We start from the raw sequence: 26,273 nt of genomic DNA on the forward strand, positions 1-26,273 counted from the left end.
AATGAACTCGTAGATTGAGGAAGCTTTCCTCCAGAAAATGTGCAGCACATATAGAGCGACATTTGGATTATAATTATGAGGGACCGAGTTAAAAATAAATTGTAACCGTTCTTAAGAAGACCCAAAGTGGAACTGCAATCTGGGTGAAAATAACAGCGTTTCGACGGCATGGCGGCAACGACACTCTACCACAATAACTCTTCTCCATAGCAACATAAAATAGCCTCGCCCCCTTTATTTATTGTGTTCCCAGAGGAGGGGTTTATGTAAATGTTGGGGTTAGTGATGTCACTAACCCTGGAGGAATGTCTTGTAGTCCCTACCGTTTATAGTCCTTAGAAATTGATTTCTTTAAAAGCAAACATCTCCCTTTGTATTGAACTTTGAGCGTTGTAACTTTGCAGATGTTGTTTATGCTCAAACAGCAACATTACACACTAACTAAAGTAAAAAAAAAGTGAAATCACATTCAACCACCCCTTTAAAGGGTTTATACTCTCATTAATTTGATAGCCTTCTCCACTCAACATAGGAAGAACAGACATGTCAACTTTATTGACCTGATGCAGACACATAACTGAAGTGGACTGAATCGTCTTGAACCTAGCCTTTAGCCGACGTGAGGTAACGTCAAGTGAAAATAAGTGGGGAAGCCAGAAATCTACCCCAATGGCTCTCAATGAGAGCGCGCTGCAGTTCCATTTTTCACCACGGATTTACATTGGAAAAGTTTGTAGAGCTGGGGATGCTCAGAGACCGACTGCCCACATGCCTGCTGAATCCATGCGCTATATTTTAATATATCCTGCTCACTTTACGAGTTCAAATATCTAGAAAATCTGAAAAGTGTAGCGAAATAGCTGTATGGGTTGAGTCAAAATGATTAGCCTCATACGGTGGGTATAGTCCATCGCTCAAAGCAACCCATTCTCTATTAAAAACAAACAAACAAACAAAAACTTTTAAAACTTTAGATGTACTTTTATTTTGTAATCCTACAAGACTCGTGCTGCTAGAGACTTTTATTTTGTAATCTTTAGAGGCGTCTAAATCAAGGACCTCCACACAGGCAGCTGATGATACTGCCGGCTGATGCACTATTCATTTAATAAATAAATAAAGCAGTATTTTGTCGCGGCCCACAGGCTCGGATGGAACAGAGGATGTTTGTTTTTATCATTCTCAGTTTAATTTGACGAATGTCTGTGGTATCTAAGGGGGAAATGTGTGGATTTATGCTGTCAGAGCTTTAAATGAGGATCATGGCGTTTCCGGAGGGAGAATCACTCGAATCCTGGCTCAGTACGTGCACTATTATCATTTGCATCTCACAATAGATGTAAATAATATTCTTGTTGTGTGTGTTCGCTGCAATGCATCAGTCCCGGCTCGTCTGACGTGCTTGTTTGGCGTTTTCCGCGGAATTTCGAATCATACTATGACGAAGGTCTGCTCATGAAAATTTATTTTATCATATTGACGTTGCCTGGTAACCTTCTCAGGGCGTCCAATCACAAAGCCTACATAATATGTAAGAGCGAGACTTCGCCATAGTAGGATTCGTTAATTCGCCAGCGCATGCCTTCCAGCCAATCAGATACGGACACTGTACGAACGTCACGCCTCGTAATTAATATTCATGAGCCAAGCCTTTCTTATAGTATGATTTATAAATTCATAGAGTGCGTGTTGACTGTCAGATCTGGCGATATTGCGTTCATGCAAAGTCTGTGTTTGGCTTTATATAGGATGAGTTCAGACCTAGAGATTTGGGATTTACAGCAGAATTAATTATTAATTATCCATTTAACTGATGATTGTATCCAGTGTATCAAATAGCCTAGTACACTAACCATAATAAAACAATGCTTTTTGGATTTACAGCTGGGATTATTAATTAACCATTGAACTGATGATTTTATCAAGTGTAACAAATAGTACATCAACCATGATAATACAAGTTTGTTTTTTTTGCACTTGCACTTGCATCATGTAAATACTATGGTACATGAATATGCTGGTATTATATATATAGCACTTTTTGTAAAGGACTTTTCTTTACATTACTGATGGAAATATTGATATGCATCGCTGTGATTGTCCCTCACACTGTTGTGCCAGTGTATCACAGACACAGAGCTCAACGAGGCCGATTGTTTGGTCCTTACGAATGTGTGTGTTGTCCACAGACAAAGCCACACACCCCACCAACCGGCAGGAGGACTGGGAATATATTATCGGGTTTTGTGACCAGATCAATAAGGAGTTGGAAGGGTAAGCCTTCGTAATCCAACATGACTGAAAACTACAGATTCTATGCTCTTTCTGATTGTGTGTGTGTGTGTGTGTGTGTGTGTGTGTGTGTGTGTGTGTGTGTGTGTGTGTGTGTGTGTGTGTGTGTGTGTGTGTGTGTGTGTGTGTGTGTGTGTGTGTGTGTGTGTGTGTGTTTATAGTCCTCAGATAGCTGTGAGACTCCTCGTTCACAAAATCTACTCTCAAGAATGGGAAGCCCTTCAAGCTCTGACTGTGAGTGATCTTTCAATGCTAATCCTCCATCACTGCTCTAGCATGAGTCTGTTCATGGATAATGTGATGTTTCTGTGTCTCTGCAGGTACTAGAGGCGTGTATGAAGAACTGTGGGCGAAGATTTCACAACGAAATAGCCAGATATAGGTTTTTAAATGAGCTGATTAAAGTGGTTTCACCCAGGGTTGGTGGTTTTTCTATTATGAGTTATTTGTGTTGACCCAAATGTCAGCAGCCTGGTTCCCTTGACAAAATCCCAATTGGATTTTTCCATAGGCTTTAAGTTTTTAGTTATAATAGTTTGCAAGAGCGTGATTATAAACACGATGAGGCTGTGAAAGCCACTAGTGAGTCGATGAATTTACCTGTTCGACTATTACAGACAACCTCTATATTAATCAGTTTTTTTCAGAAGCTTTTAAAAAAATCACAAGGGGAATTACTGATGTATAGGGGTGTAACAATATATCGTGTCACAATATATCGCAATACAAAAATGCATCAATATGTATCGTGGATAGTGACGATATGTATTGTGTATAGTTCACCCAAAATGAAAAGTTTTCAGAGTTTTAGTCTCAGTACTACATTAACTACTGTATATAATGTTGAATATAATGTATAATGGGGGAATATTTGTGTGTCCTGATAATGCCAAATGTCTTGTTACCAGTAAAAAGTTGCATTATTTTAAATATTTCTAGTCAGTGACAGAGTGCAAACATATTCCTCTAAAATAATTCTGTATTTTCAGCTTCAGAATCATGAATATGTTTATTCTGGTGTCTCTATTGTCCTGTGCTTTTGGGTTACCAGCACCAACTCCAAGCTCAAATTTACCTTTTTAATCAACAGTGTGTTTTTTTGTTAACCGTTTATCATGTGTCTTGGAGTATCGCAATAATATTGCATCGTGAGTTCAATATCGTGATATGTATCGAATCATGACATGAGGGTATCGTTACACCCCTACTGATATATTTATGTTGTAGACTAAAACATGAAAATATCTTGAGCTTATGTTCGCATTTAACCAAAAACCCATTTAAAAAACCATTTGACATCAGGATGATGGAACCAGAAGTGTAAAAATGTGATCCTGATTCTGGGTTTTATGGCTCATTCCTGTGCACTTATATGTCTAATACGAAACACGTGTTAAAAGCAGTGTGTGTGTGTGTGTGTGTTGCAGTACATGGGCAACAGTGTTTCTGAGAAGGTGAAGAATAAGATCATTGAGATGCTGTACAGCTGGACGGTGGCGTTTCCCAACGAGTCCAAGATCGCGGACGCATACCAGGCGCTCAAGAAGCAAGGTGAGATTCAGCTCAACTCAACTTTATTTCTAGAGCACTTTCAAAAACCGCAATGGGCACCAAAATGCTGAACATAAAAATGACAAAAATAAACAATTTTACACAATTCTACGGACAGACTTTCTGGGGTCTGTCATGAGCGGTTGTCTGATTGATGGTGTGTGTGTGTGTGTGTGTGTGTGTGTGTGTGTGTGTGTGTGTGTGTGTGTGTGTGTGTGTGTGTGTGTGTGTGTGTGTGTGTGTGTGTGTGTGTGTGTGTGTGTGTGTGTGTGTGATGATTTCTTCAGGACTCGTGATGTCGGACCCAGAACTGACGGTGGACAAAACCCTGATCCCCTCTCCTCCCGCTCGGCCCAAAAACCCGGTGTTTGACAACGAGGACATGGGGAAGGTGAGACTGGCATCACTTCCTAAAAACGTATCAAGCCAAGGCACTCCAGAGTTAAAGTAAATGTGTATAAAAAGCCTTTATTTCATTATGGCTTAGGCAATGTTTCAAAACAGTTTTGAAATAACCAGACACCGACTAATGTCCTTTTAAGCAGCAATTAGTTAGTCATGTGATCACCTGATTACGTAATATAGAATAGTCACAATAGAGAAGAAATTATTAGACAAATTGCGAAGACATATCTCACCAAAACACAATTAAAGGTAGGGTAGGTAATCCTGTTCAGAAACACTTTTTTTTATACTGGGTGAAATGGTCCTTCCATCCTGATAGTAGTCAATACATTATGTGTTTAGAAAAAGGAATGAAAAAAATCAGACCTCTGTAGCAGCTGCAGGACAGTAAAAACTCTGACCAATCACTGCCATTCGGTGCGAATGTAAAGAACCAATCAGATGCCTTCATGTCTCGTGCCCGCCCCGAGCCCCACTGCGCGCGCTGCCCTGCGTGCACTCATCACATGTCACCGTTCCCGGAAATATTCAGCTCAAAGCACCTGCATATGCAGTCAGCGAAGGCAAACAAGGCAAAAACTACTTCCTCGGACCCTGCCCGCACTCTTGAACGACCTCCTCTGCTTCGCCCTCAACCCCGGACCTGTCCTCGAGCCGACGATGCGGTACTTTTCTCCGGACTCGGAGTGTACGTTAGTCTTCATTAGAGTCAACAATGTTTTCATCATGGAAACTCTTACATGCAAAACACCGTATATGTTATGAATCAGGGGTGGTGGTGGCGCAATGGATAAGACACATGCCTTTGGTGTGAGAGACCCGGGTTCGAATCCACTGTGAGACACCAATGTGTCCCTGAGCAAGACACTTAACCCCTAGTTGCTCCAGAGGCGTGCGACCTCTGACATATATATAGCAATTGTAAGTCGCTTCGGATAAAAGCGTCAGCTAAATGAATAAATGTAAATGTAAATGAATCTTACACGAAATTCACCTTCATCACAGTGTAACTGATGGTAATGGAAAATCGTGTATCAATGCAACCTGTTTTTAGTTTTGCCTTATAAATATAGCTCGTTACCGAATGAAACTTTACCATTATCGATATGCTAGCTTGATAGTGAGTACTAAAAGAAATCTTATTTGTTTATATTCATAGTGATAAAGTTAGGTATTTTATTACATGTGATTCTGACATGATGTCACTGTATGTACTGCGCTCCTTCCTCTCCACTCGTCTCAGGTAATAAATGCGTCTTGTTCCAGCCTGAGCGTTTGGCGTCGCGCGTTCATGTGTTTTGGGGGCGTGGCTTTGGAAGGAGCTCAGAAGGGAGGGGGTGGAGTGAATGGAAATAATGAGCTGTGTTTATTGCAGATTAAAAGGTCTACAGTCACTCGATTTTTATATTTTCTTTTTCAGAGTACTTACATTTTAATTATGTATTGGTATATAAAGACAGTTTAAACAAATTTGGAATGTTTTTTTTTTAGAAAAATGATTACCTACCCTACCTTTAAACCCAGCATAATGTTCCCAAATAAAAAACAAACAGGATATATTATAACAAATCACTAAAGTGTAAGAAAACAGAATCAACAATGTATTCCAGTAACAGAGGAGGAAGATTTTTTTTAAAGAAATGATAACTACAAGTCAAGTCACCTTCATTTATATAGCGCTTTAACAATATAGATTGTTTCAAAGCAGTGATAACTTAGTAACAGAGTAACAAAAAAATTGTTTTGGCTTTACAGCAGCTCTAGAATAAAGTTATTGTCCAGCTAAAGTTAGTTTTGATTGATTCACTTCCGTCGCAATGATCATTAGTTATTAACTTAGGGACAGCTAACACGACACCATTCTACAACATCACATAAGATATGTATGAAATATACAAAATCAGAATCAACAATATATTCTCAGTCCAACAACTTGGATTTAAAAAAAATAAAAAAATCATATACCCAGAATCAACAATTTATTAACAGTTCAAATGATACAACTAGAAAATAACACCAATCGAGGAAACCGTAAAGTCAAATTACAGAATCTAATTTGGTTGCTTTCAATGTATATATCCAGAAAGTGTCTCTCTGTAGTTGCTGACTAGCCATCATTTTCCTGTTTCTGCAACATTTGAGTTTAACTCGATGCGGTTTCTCTTGATGAAACTACAGAAATGACTTTGTGCTCTTCTGTGATTTGATGGCAGTTGTTGGCTGAACTTCTGAGGAGCAAAAACCCAGAAGATCTTCAGGAGGCGAACAGACTCATCAAAAACATGGTGAAAGAGGTGAGAGAGAGAGAGTCGGGATCGAGATGCTGTTCTGACAACGTGAAAGACCATTTCCTTCTTTACACTAATCACAACAAAGCTGTAGCAGTGTTTCTTGAACATTGTTTCAAAACCAATTTTGAATTGTCTTTTTTTAATGCAATTAAAGGATTTAAATTAATTTAAGGATATAAATAAAAATAAATAACTATTATTCATTGTAAAATAATGCATTTGCAAATGATGCATTTATTTTAAATAAATGACAAATGTCATTTCAATAAATATGGAGCTTATAATATGACAAAATGATTTGAATTTGAATTGTGTAAATTTGAATTATTTGCAAGTGTAATCTAACTAAATTGAATTTTAGGTGGTAGTTTAAATAGTTCTGAATTAGATTTTTTTAAACGAATATTGAACGTTTGAAATTTAACAAATTGAAATGTTTTTATGGCTGAATTTTATAGACATGTATTTCAAACAGCTAGTTTTTTTGTTCTGAATTCGTATAGTGCAAATATTCAGTTTAAAAAAATACAGATTCAAGTTTTCAAGATGAAGAAATTCGGAACTTTAAATTCAGTTTTCTAAAATTCAAGTTCAAAAATTCAGATCTTACAGAAAGTAGGTCACAGGTCATCCTCAGGGAAGAGTAAAGGATCTCAGATAAGTCGAACAGAGCATTTTGGCTGCACTGCAGTAGTTTTCTGCCGCAAACGCGGTGGTGGTTCAAGAGAATCCGTGTATCTTTCGTTCAGTCGTTTTTTTATTTAATATTAAGAGTAGAAAAATGAGAAAACAGCTTGAGTATTCGATTTCTTCTAATATTCTAGTAATAATAGTCCGCTGCAGCAGTTGCGGAGCTTACAAAACGCGTGTATTGCAACTATAGGCTACATTTAATTTTCTCATCAAACGACTAGAATAACGAATGGCTCGGCATAACAGAAGAGCTTAGACAGGGCTTTCTCTCTGAGTAGACCAGCAGTTGCTCTGAATTTGCTATAACCTATAGCCTATTTTCTCGACTGTATAGGCTAAGGCACGTTTTATCATGAAACACGCTGTGATTTATTCCAAAGTGACTCAGGCATATATAATGCATTTAACGGTAAATAATCTAAATGTTGACTTTCAAAAGTAGGCGCGCTAAGAAGGCTATTCTCTGTATTTTGGTTCATTTTTGGTGAGCGCCAGAAAGATCTAAAGAGACCGAGACGCGCTAAAGCAGCGCATCATGTTGTTTTATTTATTTTTCAATGGCATGATATTTTGTAGTCATTTTTAATGTACACAAATAAAAATATACATTTTACTGTTTCGGATGATGTCATATTATCTGTAGCCTATGACTAAATAACAGAGTATTAAGTTATTTCCCAGCAGTGGAACAAATCCAAGTGATGGCGCTCGCGCATCGCGCTCTCACACAACATAGTAGGATATCAGTTCTGGCGTTGCTTCATATCGCAGACTGTTCATTATCGAAATTAAACACAGTCAACCAAACATATAAAAAGTTATTCTGCATAATTTAATTGGTCTGTTGTACAATATAAAGGGCAAGCTGTGCCACACACAGTCCTACTCCAAACATTTCCCTTGCTGTGAAGACGCTGATTTAGCCTATACGTGTATTTTGGGACTCGACTGAAGTATGACGCCTTTTTATTTGTATTATAATATAATATATTAAAATACATAATCTTCTGAGTTTTATGATGTAGGCCTTGTGTGTTTTATTAAAATGTATTATAATTTACATCTCAAAAGGATGCGCTTTGTGCATTCTCTGACATTATATTTATTTATTTAATTAATATTGAGTATCAATTGATGTTAAACAAAACGGTGTGTTATTTTCTCTGGCAACTAAACTTCAAAAACAAACAAAAAAAAAAAAAACTTCCAAAGCAAAGCCATTGTGCGTTCTCTCCGCGCTCCGCAGCTTTTCCACACAGATTTTGAGAACTGGACAGCTAAAAAAAATAGGCCAAAGAAGTAGACTTACGGCTAGTGTCCGGGAAATGCGAGGTAGGCTACGTTCATATTTATAAATAAACATAACTGATTTTGTCTACACCTAAATACATTTCGTAATAATAACAGTGATTAAGCCCAAATGTGGGTGGGGGTAATGAACACAATATGTTTTTTTTTGTTTATTTGTTTTTTTGCCCAAATGTTCTCCACTCTATGCATTTTGTAATAATACAGCAACATTTTTTAACTGACCATATTTGCCAGAAAATAAGTCGCATGCACATGAGTGCAAGTCACACCGGATCATGTTGAGAGAGAAACGCGTCATAATTATTATATATTTTTTTTATATTAGCCTATTCAGCAATAGTGTAAAAGACCTGTAAATAAAATACAGCATTTACATGATAAACACTATTAACATGTAGGCTATGTGTTGCCTATTTTACTTTCCCTTATGACAAATGAATGCAAAAAACAACAAGAATGAAAAATAAGTATGTAGGCTATAGGCTATAATAAAATAATATATAGGCTACAGACTATAAAAATAGCCTATATTGTGCCCTTTATAAACGCCAAGCCTAAACAAATTTATTTAAATCGAAACGGTCGCGCATCTCTCATTCATTCAAAAGTGTTCATTGCAATGTAACATGTGGATGCTAAATATTAATATAAAGAAGGCGTCATACTTCAGTCGAGTCCCAAAATACACGTATAGGCTAAATCAGCGTCTTCACAGCAAGGGAAATGTTTGGAGTAGGACTGTGTGTGGCACAGCTTGCCCTTTATATTGTACAACAGACCAATTAAATTATGCAGAATAACTTTTTATATGTTTGGTTGACTGTGTTTAATTTCGATAATGAACAGTCTGCGATATGAAGCAACGCCAGAACTGATATCCTACTATGTTGTGTGAGAGCGCGATGCGCGAGCGCCATCACTTGGATTTGTTCCACTGCTGGGAAATAACTTAATACTCTGTTATTTAGTAATAGGCTACAGATAATATGACATCATCCGAAACAGTAAAATGTATATTTTTATTTGTGTACATTAAAAATGACTACAAAATATCATGCCATTGAAAAATAAATAAAACAACATGATGCGCTGCTTTAGCGCGTCTCGGTCTCTTTAGATCTTTCTGGCGCTCACCAAAAATGAACCAAAATACAGAGAATAGCCTTCTTAGCGCGCCTACTTTTGAAAGTCAACATTTAGATTATTTACCGTTAAATGCATTATATATGCCTGAGTCACTTTGGAATAAATCACAGCGTGTTTCATGATAAAACGTGCCTTAGCCTACACAGTCGAGAAAATAGGCTATAGGTTATAGCAAATTCAGAGCAACTGCTGGTCTACTCAGAGAGAAAGCCCTGTCTAAGCTCTTCTGTTATGCCGAGCCATTCGTTATTCTAGTCGTTTGATGAGAAAATTAAATGTAGCCTATAGTTGCAATACACGCGTTTTGTAAGCTCCGTGCAACTGCTGCAGCGGACTATTATTACTAGAATATTAGAAGAAATCGAATACTCAAGCTGTTTTCTCATTTTTCTACTCTTAATATTAAATAAAAAAACGACTGAACGAAAGATACACGGATTCTCTTGAACCACCACCACGTTTGCGGCAGAAAACTACTGCAGTGCAGCCAGAATGCTCTGTTCGACTTATCTGAGATCCTTTACTCTTCCCTGAGGATGACCTGTGACCTACTTTCTGTAAGATCTGAATTTTTTAACTTGAATTTTAGAAAACTGAATTTAAAGTTCCGAATTTCTTCATCTTGAAAACTTGAATCTGTATTTTTTTAAACTGAATATTTGCACTATACGAATTCAGAACAAAAAAACTAGCTGTTTGAAATACATGTCTATAAAATTCAGCCATAAAAACATTTCAATTTGTTAAATTTCAAACGTTCAATATTCGTTTAAAAAAATCTAATTCAGAACTATTTAAACTACCACCTAAAATTCAATTTAGTTAGATTACACTTGCAAATAATTCAAATTTACACAATTCAAATTCAAATCATTTTGTCATATTATAAGCTCCATAAATAAACCTGAGCCTAAAAACACAGTTGAGTCAAAGTCACTGTTTTTGGCTTGTTCTAGCTTTGGCTCACAATACAAGACATTTATTAAAGAGTCTGATTTCATGCTGACGTTGTTTGTTCAAGGGTGGTTGCGTCTGTGGTGGTGTGTGTATGAACTGTATTGAAGGGGACCTGTTTTAAAAGTCTTGATTTTGTCTTGAGCTCTACTAGGTTTTCATGTTTTAAAGGGGTGGTTGATTATGATTTCACTTTTTTATCTTTAGTTAGTGTGTAATGTTGCTGTTTGAGCATAAACAACATCTGCAAAGTTACAACGCTACAACATTTTCAGTGTGTGTCTGTGTGAGGAAATCAGAGCTGCTAACACACACACACACACACACACACACACACACACACAAACACACACAGCTCTTCCCAGTCTGTCAGTAACGCTCTGTTTAGTTCCTGTCTCTATGAAGCCCCTCCTTATGAAAAGCTCACTGTGCTCTGATTGGTCGGCTGGATCAGTGTGTTGTTATTGGTCAAGCGCTTTGAGTGTGTTTGGGAAATGTCCCGCCCACTATAACGGCCAGTTTCAACACACTACTAACTAACTCAACCAGGCTCCGCCCCTTTATTCTGTATTAATTATTTGAAATAACGAATATTTATCATGTTTGTTTCTGGAGGAAAACTCAAGACTACAATAGAGGCGTTTCAGGGAGTTCAGAAACAGTGACTCTTTCATACTCAACTACTCAAACACACTAAAGAAACATGAAAAAACAAACATAATAGGTCCTCTTTAAAGCCAACCTCATGATAATGTGTTCAGTATTATTCGCACCCTGATTCTGGATCAGGCGTGACATGCATGATGTGATGGGCTGAATCTGTGTTGCAGGATGAAGCCCGAGTGCAGAAAATGAGCAAACGCATCCACACGCTGGAGGAGGTGAACATCAACGTCAAGCTCCTGGGAGAGATGCTGAGTCAGTACGACAGGGACCGATCGTCAGACGCCGACCGCGAGCTCATCAAGGTCAGACCATGAGCACAACACGCAGCGTTTAGACATGAGCAGGCCAAGAAAGTGCGCTTTTAATGAAATGACTTGTAACTGATACTAAAGTAGATCTCCTGAGCATCAGGTGGTTCAGCTAGTTCTGGATCATCAGCTTAGCCTGCATATTTCTCTACTATTTCTGCTGCAATTATGTCAAAGCAGCTTGTTTTTAACTTTTATATTATCAGAAACTGGGTGTATATTAAACACGTTTCATTTTGTGATTCTAGAAGTATAAATAACTGTATTGTCTGTATTCAATAACTGTATTCTACTCTATAGAATATAATAGAGTAGAGTGGAATAGAATAGAACAGATTAGAATATAATAGAGTGGAGTGTAGAGTAGAGTTGAAAGGAATAGAGTAGAGTGAAGTAGAACAGTAGAGTGGAAAGGAATAGAACAGAGTAGAAAATAACAGAGGGCAGTGTAGAGTGAAATAGAATATAACAGAGTAGAGTGGAAAGGAATATAATAGAGTGGAATAGAATATAACAGATTAGAATAATAGAGTGTAGAGTAGAAAGGAATATAATAGAGAAGAATATAATATGAACTTTTATCATCATTCCAGGAAACTCCTATCGCTGTATCTGAATAAACAGAAGATTTAAACGCTTAAACATGACTAATAAACACACGACTGCCTTATTCTGTGTAAGAATCATCATCTCACAGAAGGAGGAGCTTAGCTCTCGTTATGAAGTGAGTTTGGAGTGAGTGCAGTGTAGAATAGAGTGAAATAGAATATAACAGAGAAGAGTAGAGTGGGAAGGAATATAGTAGAGTAGAATATTATAGAGTAGAGTGGAATAGAATAGAACAGATTAGAATATAATAGAGTGCAGTGTAGAATAGAGTGGAAGGCAATATAATCGAGTAGAGTCAGAGTGGTACTAATCTTTATTTATCACCACATGATCAGGTCTGGTGGAATTAGTTTCAGTCTCATGTCATTCAGCAACTTTTGGTTGCCAGCCACAAATGTGCGGAATCCGTCAGTCGTCCGTTATTGGTTGACCATCTTATTTCACAGAAGTCACATGACAGTAGTGAAATAACAGTGAAGTGTATTTCATGTGTTTAAATGTTGATTTCACAGTGCTGTACTGTATCATTACAGCAGTTTCCTGTCTGTACTGTTAGAGCTTGTATAATTAGGTCGATGTAACCATGACAACAGCGCTCACATGTGACCTGGCGTCTGTGTCCAGGAGCTGTACGAGCGCTGTGACAAACTCCGACGCACCGCGTTCAAACTGGCCACCGAAGCGGAGGACAACGACTCCAGTCTGGGTAAACCACGCTTTACTCTCTCAAGAATGATCTAGGGCTGCACGATTAAAGGAACACTTTTTGGGACTTTATCTTATTCACCGTATCCCCCAGAGTTATATAAGTCCATACATACCCTTTTCATCTCCGTGCGTGCCGTAACTCTGTCTGACGCACCCACCACTAGCCCAGATTAGCACAAAGACTGGAGGTAAACGGCTCCAGCTAGTATACTGATCCCAATAAGTGACAAAATAACGCCAACATTTTCCTATTTACATGTTGTGATTTGTATAGTCACAGTGTGTACAAATAACAAGGTCACATGAGACACAGCCATCTTCTAACCGTATACATACTGGGAACTATATTCTCAGAAGGCGAAGCATTGCTACTTCTGCGGAGTGATTTACTCCAATTCTGAGCGAACTCTCTGATCCTCACCACGGGGCTTCTCAGGCGCTGCGAGCAAATCACTCCGCCCAAGTAGCAGTGCTTCGTTATGAAGTGAGTTTGGAGTAAAAGCATGTTTAAGTGCGATTACATGTAAATTGCGATTAATCTTGCAGCCCTAGAATGATTGTTTATTTGAAATGTTCATTATGTGTCTGCTTACTGTAGGGGACATTCTCAAGGCGAACGATGATTTGTCCAGAGTAATCGGCTCTTATAAACGAGTCGTTGACGGACAGGCGGACGACGGCGAGGGTGAAGATCTCAGACCGGCTGCTAGTGAAGGTGACCTCAGTTTAGGGCTCATTTCTTCAGTTTAGGGCTCATTTCTTCAGTTTAGGCCTCATTTGTTCAGTTTAGGGCTCATTTCTTCAGTTTAGGCCTCATTTATTCAGTTTAGGCCTCATTTATTCAGTTTAGGCCTCATTTATTCAGTTTAGGCCTCATTTGTTCAGTTTAGGGCTCATTTATTCAGTTTAGGCCTCATTTGTTTAGTTTAGGGCTCATTTATTTAGTTTAGGCCTCATTTGTTTAGTTTAGGGCTCATTTATTCAGTTTAGGCCTCATTTGTTTAGTTTAGGGCTCATTTATTCAGTTTAGGCCTCATTTGTTCAGTTTAGGCCTCATTTGTTCAGTTTAGGGCTCATTTATTCAGTTTAGGCCTCATTTGTTCAGTTTAGGGCTCATTTATTCAGTTTAGGCCTCATTTGTTCAGTTTAGGCCTCATTTCTTCAGTTTAGGGCTCATTTATTCAGTTTAGGCCTCATTTGTTCAGTTTAGGGCTCATTTATTCAGTTTAGGCCTCATTTGTTTAGTTTAGGCCTCATTATTCAGTTTAGGCCTCATTTGTTCAGTTTAGGCCTCATTTGTTCAGTTTAGGGCTCATTTGTTCAGTTTAGGGCTCATTTGTTCAGTTTAGGCCTCATTTATTCAGTTTAGGCCTCATTTGTTCAGTTTAGGGCTCATTTGTTCAGTTTAGGCCTCATTTATTCAGTTTAGGCCTCATTTGTTCAGTTTAGGGCTCATTTATTCAGTTTAGGCCTCATTTGTTCAGTTTAGGACTCATTTCTTCAGTTTAGGGCTCATTTATTCAGTTTAGGCCTCATTTGTTCAGTTTAGGGCTAATTTATTCAGTTTAGGCCTCATTTGTTTAGTTTAGGCCTCATTATTCAGTTTAGGCCTCATTATTCAGTTTAGGCCTCATTTGTTCAGTTTAGGGCTCATTTGTTCAGTTTAGGCCTCATTTGTTCAGTTTAGGCCTCATTTCTTCAGTTTAGGGCTCATTTATTCAGTTTAGGCCTCATTTCTTCAGTTTAGGGCTCATTTCTTTAGTTTTGGTCTAATTTCTTCAGTTTAGGGCTCATATCTTCAGTTTAGGCCTCATTTCTTCAGTTTAGGGTTCATTTCTTTAGTTTAGGGTTAATGTGTTCAGTTTAGGGTTCATGTGTTCAGTTTAGGGCTCATTTCTTCAGTTTAGGGCCCATTTGTTCAGTTTAGGGCTCATTTCTTCAGTTTAGGGCTCATATCTTCAGTTTATGGCTAATTTCTTCAGTTTAGGGCTCATATCTTCAGTTTAGGCCTCATTTTTTCAGTTTAGGGTTCATTTCTTTAGTTTAGGGTTCATTTGTTCAGTTTAGGGTTCATGTGTTCAGTTTAGGGCTCATTTCTTCAGTTTAGGGTTCATTTCTTCAGTTTAGGGCTCATTTGTTCAGTTTAGGGTTCATTTGTTCAGTTTAGGGCTCATTTGTTCAGCTTAGGGCTCATTTGTTCAGCTTAGGGCTCATTTCTTCAGCTTAGGGTTCATTTCTTCAGTTTAGGGCTCATATCTTCAGTTTAGGGCTCACATCTTCAGTTTAGGGCTAATTTCTTCAGTTTAGGGCTCATTTCTTCAGCTTAGGGCTCATTTCTTCAATTTAGGGCTCATATCTTCAGTTTAGGGCTCATTTCTTCAGTTTAGGGCTCATTTTTTCAGTTTAGGGTTCAGGGCTCATTTGTCGATCTTCCCTCAACTGCAATATTTCGATAATCCAGAACATTTAATTTTCTTCCCACATGATTTTTGCGGTTACACTTTATTTGAAGGTGTCATTGTTACAGTGTAATTATAGATTTAAGTACTGAGTAATATTAAGCAACTACATGTACTTACTATAGGGTTAGGGTAAGATTTGACTGAGGGTTAGTTGCATGTAATTATGCATAATTTACTGTTATTACTATGGTAAGTACATGTAACATATGTAACAAGGACACTGTCAAAGTGTTACCGATTTTTCTTCTTCCCTCAGGATGCGAGACCACAGGCACATTGATTGATCTGGCTGGACTGGATGAACCTTCCTCTCCCCCGACCGGCCCTCCTCCTCTTCCTCTTCCTCTTCCTCCTCCACAGATCTCGTCCACCAATCACACGGCCTCCTCCATCCCTGTGCTCCCGCCTCCTCCTCGCCGATTGGCCGGCAGTCAGAAGAGCAGCCCCAATCACAGGCCTCCTGAGCAGCAGACCTCCCTCTCCCTGCTGGACGATGAGCTCTTGTCTCTCGGTGATTAATCTCGCTTATATAGTTGTGAGACTGTCTGGTGATGTATAATAAAGGAATAAGCCATGCGAGGTCATGTGATGCAGTGAGTTTACCATGTTTTTTTTTACACTGGACCCCACATAGCGGCGGTAAAATCACTGTAAATCAAAACCGGTTGTCTTTTGTAAAATTACATCAACAGTAATATGCTAAAAATGTATTTGACACTTAAAAAAATAAATAATATTATTAATATTAAAATTATTTTTCTTATTAATAATGTTTTAAAACATTTGGAAAACTATTATCAAAATAATTATTAATAAAAATATTGTTATTAAAAAGTATATACAGTTTTGAAAACAATGTTTAGTAAATAAAAGTTATAATTGTACTTGATATAATTATTATTATTTAGATTTTTTTTTTGAAAACTTAATCATCAATAATAATTAGTTATAATTAAAGTTTAAAGTATAAAATTGTTATAATACATCAATTACAACAATTACAAATATTATTGTTATTAATAAATATGTAAAAAATAATGTTCGTTAAAAATGTAGTGTATGATTATAATTTTTATAACAATAATTAATTAATTAATAATTAATAAATAGTAATAATAATAATAATCATTCATTACATGCCTCTAAATTTCTTCCACCATGCCAGGTTTATTTTAGTATCATTATAGTTTTATTCATATTTTTAATTAGTTTCCGTATTTTCAGTAACATTTTAGTTAAAGTTTTAGTAATTTTGTTATGTGTTTTTGTAATAAAAAAATAAAGTTAAAAAAAATATTTCAGTTTTAGTTATTTTACTGCATCAAGTTTAACTAAATGAAAATAAGAAATGATTATTTGGCAACTAGCTGAAATTAAATCAGTTTAATGTTGTTTATATGTAATTTTATTTCTTTTCAGTTTTCTTTTTCTGCATGTAAATGTTATTTTATTCTCAGGCCTGAATGATCCGCCCTCTGTGCCAAACAGACCGAAGCTGGATGAACTCCCTGCTCAGTGGACGTCCCTACAGGTCAGACACACTAAATCATTCGGACTTACTGATGTTGAATATCAATAATCCTGAGAGAGGTTATTGAATCTGTGATTTCGGTTGTCCTCTTGCTGTCAGGCTCCTGATGCGGACCTGGACCTGTTTGGGAGCATCTCGGCCCCGAGCGCTGTCTTTCCGACATCACACACACCGGCTGTCAGTCAGGGAATGCAGGATCTCTCCATGCTGGATTTTGGAGGTGGAAAGAGGTATTACTCTGCTCTGAAACTGCACCCAAAACCAGCCTAAAGGCCCGTTCACACCAAGAACGATAAATATAACGATAACTATGTTTGCGTCCACACCAAGAACAATAACTATAACGATAACTATAACGATAACTATATTTGCGTCCACACCAAGAACGATAACTATAACGATAACTATATTTGCGTCCACACCAAGAACGATAACTATAACGATAACTATATTTGCGTCCACACCAAGAACGATAACTATATTTGCGTCCACACCAAGAACAATAACTATAACGATAACTATAACGATAACTATATTTGCGTCCACACCAAGAACGATAACTATAACGATAACTATATTTGCGTCCACACCAAGAACGATAACTATAACGATAACTATATTTGCGTCCACACCAAGAACAATAACTATAACGATAACTATAACGATAACTATATTTGCGTCCACACCAAGAACGATAACTATAACGATAACTATATTTGCGTCCACACCAAGAACGATAACTATAACGATAACTATATTTGCGTCCACACCAAGAACGATAACTATAACGATAACTATATTTGCGTCCACACCAAGAACGATAACTATAACGATAACTATAACGATAACTATATTTGCGTCCACACCAAGAACGATAACTATAACGATAACTATATTTGCGTCCACACCAAGAACGATAACTATAACGATAACTATATTTGCGTCCACACCAAGAACAATAACTATAACGATAACTATAACGATAACTATATTTGCGTCCAGACCAAGAACGATAACTATAACGATAACTTTATTTGCGTCCACACCAAGAACAATAACTATAACGATAACTATATTTGCGTCCACACCAAGAACAATAACTATAACGATAACTATAACGATAACTATATTTGCGTCCACACCAACAAACGATAATTCATAATAATAACGGTAACGTTAATTCTTCTCACCATTTATTTAGAGGATACGAATTATTGTTTTCCATTTAAATTTTCTTGAACGGTGTCGTGTTAGCGGCCCCTAACTGTGCGTTCACACCGCCGCCGGCGAGAGCGTCAAAGTGGCCGGAAGTCATTCATTTTCAATGAGAGCCGGCGGCGATCTCCGGCGAGGGCGGCGCGGCGCGTCTTGGACGATGAGAGCGGCGAGAAGAGTTGAAGTCAGGTCAACTTTATGGTAATAAGCTATGACGCGGTTCAGTGGCAACCAATCAGAATGTAGAAGTCCTCTGCCTGAGAGGATTCCAGAGAACGCAATCCTGTAAACATTGGTCTACTTCGATCTACGTCAGAGCATCAGACCGTCCCCGAATCTTTCTCTGGCGTCATTGGCAGGGCGGCGAGAGCGAATTTTTCCGCTCTCGCCGGCGGTGGTGTGAAAGTACAGTAAGTTAATAACTAATGATCTTTGCAACGGAAGTGAATCAATCAAAGCTAACTTTATTTGGACAATATCTTTATTCTAGAGCTGCTGTAATAATCCAAAACCATCTCTGTTACTTTAATTTGCTATTATCACTGTAAAGCTGCTTTGAAACAATCTATATTGTTAAAAGCGCTATATTAATGAAGGTGACTTGACTTGAAAAGGGGTTTGACTTGTCAAACAGTGGAGGATTTTTCTGGACCTCGGCAATTAACTTCTCCACTGTGTCGTCTGCCATTTTAAATGTGCGAGCCCTTGAATGGATTCTGATTGGCTGTCAGTGTTTTATCGTTCAACAGCTGGAAAAAAGTGATCGTTCTGAAATTGATCCCAACGATATCTTTTCTCTATATCATTATCGTTATAGCTGTGGTGTGAACTCTGCTATTCTTTAATATTGAGAATGATTTTTAGAACTATATCTTTATCATTATCTTTAGCGTTATCGTCCTTGGTGTGAAGTGGTTTCATATCAGTCAATTATTAGGGTGTGTGATGTTATGATGCTCCTTTAGAAGGGAGCTGCCTATGTAGACCGCTTCTTTGACTATATAAATGAGACTTCATGTGTCTTCCTTCAGTGTTTCAGGTCTGAGTGGTATCGCTGGAGGAACTTTTGGTCTTTCTGGAGGCTTCATGGGCTCGGCGGCCTCTAACCCGTTCATGAGCACGGCGGGTCCCTCGTCTCCTGCTGTGGCTCGGGCTCAGGCCGGGACGTGCGTCTCGGCTCCGGGCAGCCCCTTCTTTCAGCCCTTCTCGTCCCACTCGCCCCAGAGCAGCCCGGCGAGGAGCGCAGAGCCCAGCCTGGCCAGCCTGCACGTCCCGCTCGAGGCCATCAGACCCAGTGAGTGACACCAGCGCCAATACGACCCGCTCAAGCAGACCGAACGCATGTGCTACTGATTCAGATTTAGCTGATCATCTGAAATGATTTTCAAGCGATGAGCTGTTTTACGCTGACAGAAAAGTGTATTGATCCTTAAAATTGGAGGGAAATAATTTTTTTCTTTTTTATATATTCTTTTTTTTTTCTTTTTCTTTAAATTATTATTGCTATATATAGTATATATATATATATATATAATGAGCATTGTTCTACATATAATCTCTACTTATAATAGAGAAGATACACATACTCAGCACAATTTTACACACACACTTCACATAACTACATGTAGATTCTACTTTATTTTTTCTGTTTTGTAGTGATCGTATCATCTAACTGTGTTTTGTCTTTTGTTCTGCTTTAATAAAAAAATTAAAAATAAATATAATAAATGTGGTTGAAAACAGTGTCACAATGCAAACAAAATTATAACTAATTAAAATATTAATTATCCTATATAATCATCTATATTATAGGCTTGATTTTTATTTTATTTTATTCATTTCACATTAATTTTTTTTTGCGCGTTTCACAATACACATCGTTTAAAAGCAGCTTTACAGAAAATGCATATTACAATTTAGATTGATCTGTTAGAGGTGACTGTCCAAGTTATGTATTTCAGAAACGTACATATATAAATCACAGTTAGCTAAAAATGTATTAATTTAAACAATATAATAATGTAAGGCAGAAACGATGAGCGATTGAAGTAATGAATACTTGTTTGTTAACAAATGATTATCAAAAATTTATGAAAAATGCCATATATAAATTCTATTATTATAAGTATTATTATAAATATTTATATTATATAACACTATCTAAAAGCCTAATCTATTATTTTTTTATTTTTTTTGTTTGTTTGTGTGAAATGTGATCTTGAAAGGTTTGTTGTTTAGTACTAATTCACAATTCAATTAATATTTGAACTTTCCCAGATTATAATCTATATTATAGGTTTAAAATTCCTTTATGAACAATATAAATATTTAAAATATATGTAACTTTTATTATAATATTTGATTATAAATTAGATATCATAATGTATTATTTCTTTTGGTTGATTTTGAGGTGAAATGTGATTCAGCTGTTCTGTGAGATTGACCCAGATATCCAGCATTTGCCTCTTGTTTGTCTGGTGTCCTCAGGTAAAGTCTTACCTGTGACGGTGTACGATAAGGATGGAGTTCGTGTTCTTCTGCACTTCGCGATGGACTGTCCTCCGGGTCGCCCGGACGTCCTGGTGATCGTGGTGTCGCTGCTCAACACGGCGCCGTTACCCGTGAGGAACGTATTACTGCAAGCAGCCGTTCCAAAGGTACGAGCTCCTCGTCTGCAGACAGAGCGATTCACACCAGTCAGTCATCTCAGTCGGTTCCTTTCTGTGATTCAGTTGAACCACTTCACAAAGTTAAAGGTGCAGTGTGTAATTTTTAGCCACATTTAGTGGTGAGGTTGTGAATTGCACCCAACAGAAGTTACGGTGGCCGACAGGAAGATATGTCGTCGTCTGAGACAGTAGAGAGTAGCCAGTTCAAACCTAAGAAATTAGCTTTACTTATTTATTCAGTAAATCGATATGTTATTGCGAATATTATTGTTACTTGTTCATCATTGTGTCAGTGTTTTATTCGCTGACTTTAGCTAGCTTCTTTGCACGAAGAACAACATAGTTAGGAAATGCATTTGTCCGTTCAGGGCCACTGTAGAAACATGTCGGCGCATTTCACTGTAACGCAGTGTGTGTAGATAGAAATGGCTCAATCTAAGGTAATAAAAACATAACGGTTCATTATGTAAGGTTTTTATACACCACTGAAACATAGTTATGTATATGAAATTGCATTTCTGTCAACAGATCCTCCTAAATATTACACAATGCACCTTTAACATTCGTTTTACTGTATATGAAATGCAACGCAGATATTTCTTGAATCATGTTTGATCACTCTGAAGATCTGATGCACAAGTTGCACTGTGAATATCTGCTTTAAGTTGACCTCTGACCCTGTACATTCTTGTGTGTGTATCAGTCTATGCGAGTGAAGCTTCAGCCTCCGTCAGGCACAGAGATCGCGCCCTTTAACCCCATCCAGCCCCCCGCCTCCATCACTCAGGTCATGCTGCTCGCCAACCCACTGAAGGTCAGAGGTCACACACTCATACAATTCCTTTTTTATAAAAAATATTACAATAAACAAATCCAATAAAATGTAAATCATTTTTCTGTAATTATTAAAAAAAATTAAAAATAAGGTGGAATAAATAATTTTATTTAAAAATAAAAATATTATTAATTATATTATTATTATTAAAAAGATATATTTATAATGTTTCTATTTCTGTAAAAAAAAAAAAAATTTTTTAACAATTTTTAACTTTTTTCCCCCCCAATATCTTGGAATCAAATATTTTTTTAATTATTTTTAAAGATTAAAAATAGTCTTTTTAAAATGATTAAAAATAGATGATGAGTGATGGTGAGTGGTCACACACACATCCATTACCTTGTTTGTTTTTTTAAATATTACAATAAAAAAATCCAATACAATGTTAAAAAAAATTATAAATATTTAAAATATTTATAATATGGTTGTTTTTTATAAAAAATAAGATGGAATAAATAATTATTGAAAATGTATTAATTTTATATAAAAATACAAATGTATTATTTATAATATTGTTATTATTAAAAATAGGGAGGAATAAATATTTTTTCGTTTTTAATGAAAAATAAATAAAATATCTTTTAAAAGGCCTTTTCAGAATGATTTAAAAATTGGATATTTATAATGTTTCTATTATTATTTTTTATTATAAAATAAATGGGGATAAATAATACATTTTTGTAAAATAAATCTTTTTTAAATTATTTGTAAAGATTATTATTTAAAATATTGTTGTTATTATTAAAAAAATTATATGGGTAATAAATAATTTTTAAATAAATTAAATAAAACATCTTTTAAAAAGTATGAAATAATTGTTTTAAATTATTATTTAAAATACTGTTGTTGTTGTTGTTGTTGTCATAAAATAAGGGGGAATAAATAATAAATGTTTTGTATTTTGTATCTAATTAAATAAAAATAAAGTATTTTTAAAATTATGAAACTATATTATTTATAATATTGTTGTTCTTGTTATTATTATTTAAAACATAATGGGATATATATTTTTTAATTCTTTATTATTATTTTTATTATTATTATTTATTTAATTTAATTTAAAAACTGACTAAAATAAAATCATAAATAAATCATAAAATTTTTGTATTTAATTCAATAAAAAAAACTTTTTTAAATTATTTATTATTTATTTATTATAATATTGTTTTTGTTACTGTAATTATTTACAAAAATTTGTGGGAATAAATAAGTAAACGATTCAAAATGTGATACCACTTCATAAAGGTTTGTGTGTGTGTGTGTGTGTGTGTGTTCCAGGAGCGCGTGCGTTTGCGCTATAAGCTGACGTATCTGCTGGGCGAGCGCCAGTACTCAGAGGTGGGAGAGCTGGATCAGTTTCCCCCAGCGGACAGATGGGGATCCCTGTAGATCCTTAAACCTTTATTCCCAAGTATCCCGTTCATTTGTGCTGCTGATTTATGTTCAATCAGTGTTTTACTGTAGCGCTGTGAGGCTGCACTTGATGCTTGATGTTTTTCGCCAAAATTCAAGCTGGATATTATAATAATAACGCACCGTCAGTGACACACATGATGTCCTGAAGCGAACGCACGCGTTTCAGAGATTGATCTTTTGTGTGCTGCACTTACAGTTAATCACAGTTTCCATCAAGATACCACAGTAAAATAATTACTGACTGGCACTTTACACAAATAGGGTACAAAGTTCTTGTAATAAAATTAAATTAAACATATTTTTCTTTCATTTGTGTGAAATTACTTTCGTGATCATCGGCCAATACCGATCTGTGGTCGATCGATCGAAGCATCCCTAGTTATAAAGTCAGAATTGCGAGATAAATAGTCAATTACCTTTTTTAATTTTTTATTTAGTGGCGGAAACAAGCTTCCATACTTCTTAACCTTGTTACCAGTGTTGTTTTAGTATTATCGAGATATTATTATTTATATTTTTTAAATATTTTGAATTCGTTTTTATTTTTGTATTTTCCATTTTCATTTTAGTTTTAGTAGCCTAATCTTTTTGTTTTTATCATTTTTATTAATTATTGTTTTTTTTTAAATATATGTTTATAGTTTTTATAATTCTTTTTTTGTATTTTTTTTTTTACATTGTTAAACTAAACTAAAATGTATAAATGTAACTAGCTGAGATAAAATGTTTTTATTAGTATTATTATTAGTATTATTATTTCAAGTAACAAGTATTTAAATTTTTTTAATGGTTTTAGTTTTAGTTCACTATAATAACCCTGCTTGTTACCCAATGTGTTTTTTTTAATTATTATTTTACATATATTTAATTTTCAATTTGATGTATTTTTTTTAGGTTTATCTATTGTTTATTTAATGCTTATAAACAATATATGTAGTTGAGCAGCTCCTTTCACTGACTACTTGTTGAAAATACAACAAAATTGATATTTTCAAGCACTATTTTGTACCTTATTTTATGCTAACGGTAATAAGTGTGGTATTTTGGTGTAAACTGTGGTGCATCATGGGAAGTTCAGAAGCCGAGCTGATACTGATGGTGTCACGTGACCTCGCCGCCGCCCGTGGAGTGTATTAACCGTGATTTTAGTCAGTTCTAGGTGTTCTTACGCGCCTCAAAACAAACAAGCATTTGAACTTTGCCGTTTCTAGCACTAAGATTCATCCACTACAGACTTCAGCTCTTGAATCATGAAGCATCAGAACGAATGTAATGAAACGAGTTTACATCAAGAGTAGCACAATGACGCTTGTTCATTTTGAGTTTTTTTTTTATCTGCCTATGTTATAGTTCAACACTGTTTCTGGTTTTATTTATTGCTGCTACAGGAACGTTTGGACTCGAGTTTCAGCATTACAGTCTGTCTTACACAGTTGACAGCATTTATTGACAATATTAGATTTGTTTATTTAACCCTCATCCTTCCCTCGCACTTTGTAACACATCTTTCCCTCGTGGGTCAAAATGACCCGAAGCCCTACAATTATACTTTTTTTCATTTTTTTATTTACCTTTAAATTACTAGATTTGATCAATACATTAGAAATAAATAGTAATTTAAGCACATTCCTCACATTCTTTCAACTTAAATTCAAAATAACTCACAATTTCATGCATAACCCCTTTAATTCAGCTCAAAATATCGGTTGTCTTTACCGACCTCTTGTGAAAATTATAATAATATGACTCTAGCTACTAGATGGCCTTATAACTCTAAATGGAACAAATGAGCTGTTCCTCTGGGTCCTAAACTCAGTTTCTCTTCAGTATGCATTCAGATACACATGTAGACATTAGAAAATATTTTTTTGGTAAAGTTTCAGCATTTTTAGTTTGAATTTTGAGCATTTTTAGGTTTTTTCTATGTTTACTGAAGCATTCCTCACATTCCTTTCATTCCTAAGTCAAATTGACCCGCGAGGGAAGAAATTTGGTACTTTTTTTAAATTTCATCTAGGATGAGGGTAATCATGACATATTTACAAGGTGTTTTTGCCTGCAGGTTATGATTTGATGAAGATCTTGATTGAGGACGAACTGCATTTGAGTTAATAATGAGTTTATCATAAGTCTGTGTGTGTGTGTGTGAGTGTGTGTTTGCTCAGTCCTCTGAGCGTTCCATGTGGTTTGAGCAGAGAGAGAGAGAGAGAGAGAGCATTTTACTTCATCTGACAAAGGCCCCGTGTGATTTTAGACGCTATTTTAGTCCCGAAGAAACCCTAATGTGTCTGACTAGAAGAACTGGACAGCTGCTCCTCCTCTAATATGTGCAAACCGTACAATTCATTACGATCATGTGTTTTAGACATCAGCAACTGAGTGAATCTCACACAGAAATCATATATTTAATCATATTTCACCCGCAAAAACAATTTATTGGTCCTAAACTAGTCTTAATTTGGCAAAATATGTGATTTTGGGGGTGAAATATGATCCAGAGACATGTTTGAGATTAATCTGATTCATGCCTGTGAATCTGGTCGTGTGTTTGAATGCATTAATCTGTATTCCTCTGCTGATTATGACTGATGTGTTTCAGTGAGATGATGTTTTGAGAGCTTCATTATGCATCAGCATCAAAGCCTTTCCAGTATTGAAGAGGAACCTCGTGTGAATATTAATGAATCATTGTGTCTCTGTTAAAGAGTCGAAGCTTCATCTGGTCTGATGATGTTGATGACGAGGTTTAGGAGGATTCATGAAAGTATGTGGGACAAATGTTGAACTTATGAAAAAAAAGTATAATGGTTGATGATGATAAAGATGCACTGCTCTGGTGTTTAATAATGATTTCATCATGTGTAACGTCACTGCGCCATTAAAGACTTCAAATTAATTGACCAGCACAAGTTTCTTTCTTTTGACATGTTTCTTGTTTGGGTGGGATTGAATTACAAATCACTATTTTTCACCATCTGTCATATAGAGGCAATTTTCACCTTCCTAATCCATTTCTGATAGCCTATATAAACGTCCAGACCTAACTTACCTTTATTCTCAATGATTATATCCTGTTTAATTGAGAAAAACCTCACAATAAAAGTTAAACGTTGATTTTAGAGTCTTTGATCAAGTGTAACTGCATTTGTAAATTAGACGGCTCAGTTATATGATAAGAACTGGAGCTGCGATGTAACGTTAGAGTTAT

The 26,273-nt window shown here is 36.1% G+C and overlaps 1 protein-coding gene across 1 annotated transcript; it reads left to right on the forward strand.

Moving 5' to 3' along the window:
- The first annotated feature begins 1,029 nt into the window (after positions 1-1,029).
- gga3b (golgi associated, gamma adaptin ear containing, ARF binding protein 3b) lies at positions 1,030-25,961 on the forward strand. The gene is made up of 17 exons (XM_082166159.1): positions 1,030-1,302; positions 2,190-2,274; positions 2,454-2,526; positions 2,613-2,711; positions 3,720-3,843; positions 4,131-4,234; positions 6,462-6,542; positions 11,474-11,611; positions 12,851-12,932; positions 13,533-13,649; positions 15,653-15,907; positions 16,854-16,927; positions 17,027-17,157; positions 19,174-19,436; positions 20,630-20,799; positions 21,515-21,625; positions 22,928-25,961. Exons 1-17 carry the CDS (start codon positions 1,254-1,256, stop codon positions 23,036-23,038), a joined length of 2,067 nt encoding a protein of 688 aa, XP_082022285.1. The 5' UTR covers positions 1,030-1,253; the 3' UTR covers positions 23,039-25,961.
- The last annotated feature ends 312 nt before the right edge of the window (positions 25,962-26,273 follow it).

The sequence above is a fragment of the Leuciscus leuciscus genome, assembly GCF_965113295.1.
Source record: "Leuciscus leuciscus genome assembly, chromosome: 1".
Taxonomy (NCBI): domain Eukaryota; kingdom Metazoa; phylum Chordata; class Actinopteri; order Cypriniformes; family Leuciscidae; genus Leuciscus; species Leuciscus leuciscus.

Excerpts from the sequence above, each read along its gene's own strand:
- gga3b (XM_082166159.1), top strand. The coding sequence starts at position 1,254 with ATGAGGATCATGGCGTTTCCGGAGGGAGAATCACTCGAATCCTGGCTC. Across the intron at positions 2,275-2,453 it reads ATCAATAAGGAGTTGGAAGG|TCCTCAGATAGCTGTGAGAC; the intron begins GTAAGCCTTCGT and ends GTGTGTTTATAG. Across the intron at positions 6,543-11,473 it reads TCAAAAACATGGTGAAAGAG|GATGAAGCCCGAGTGCAGAA; the intron begins GTGAGAGAGAGA and ends TCTGTGTTGCAG.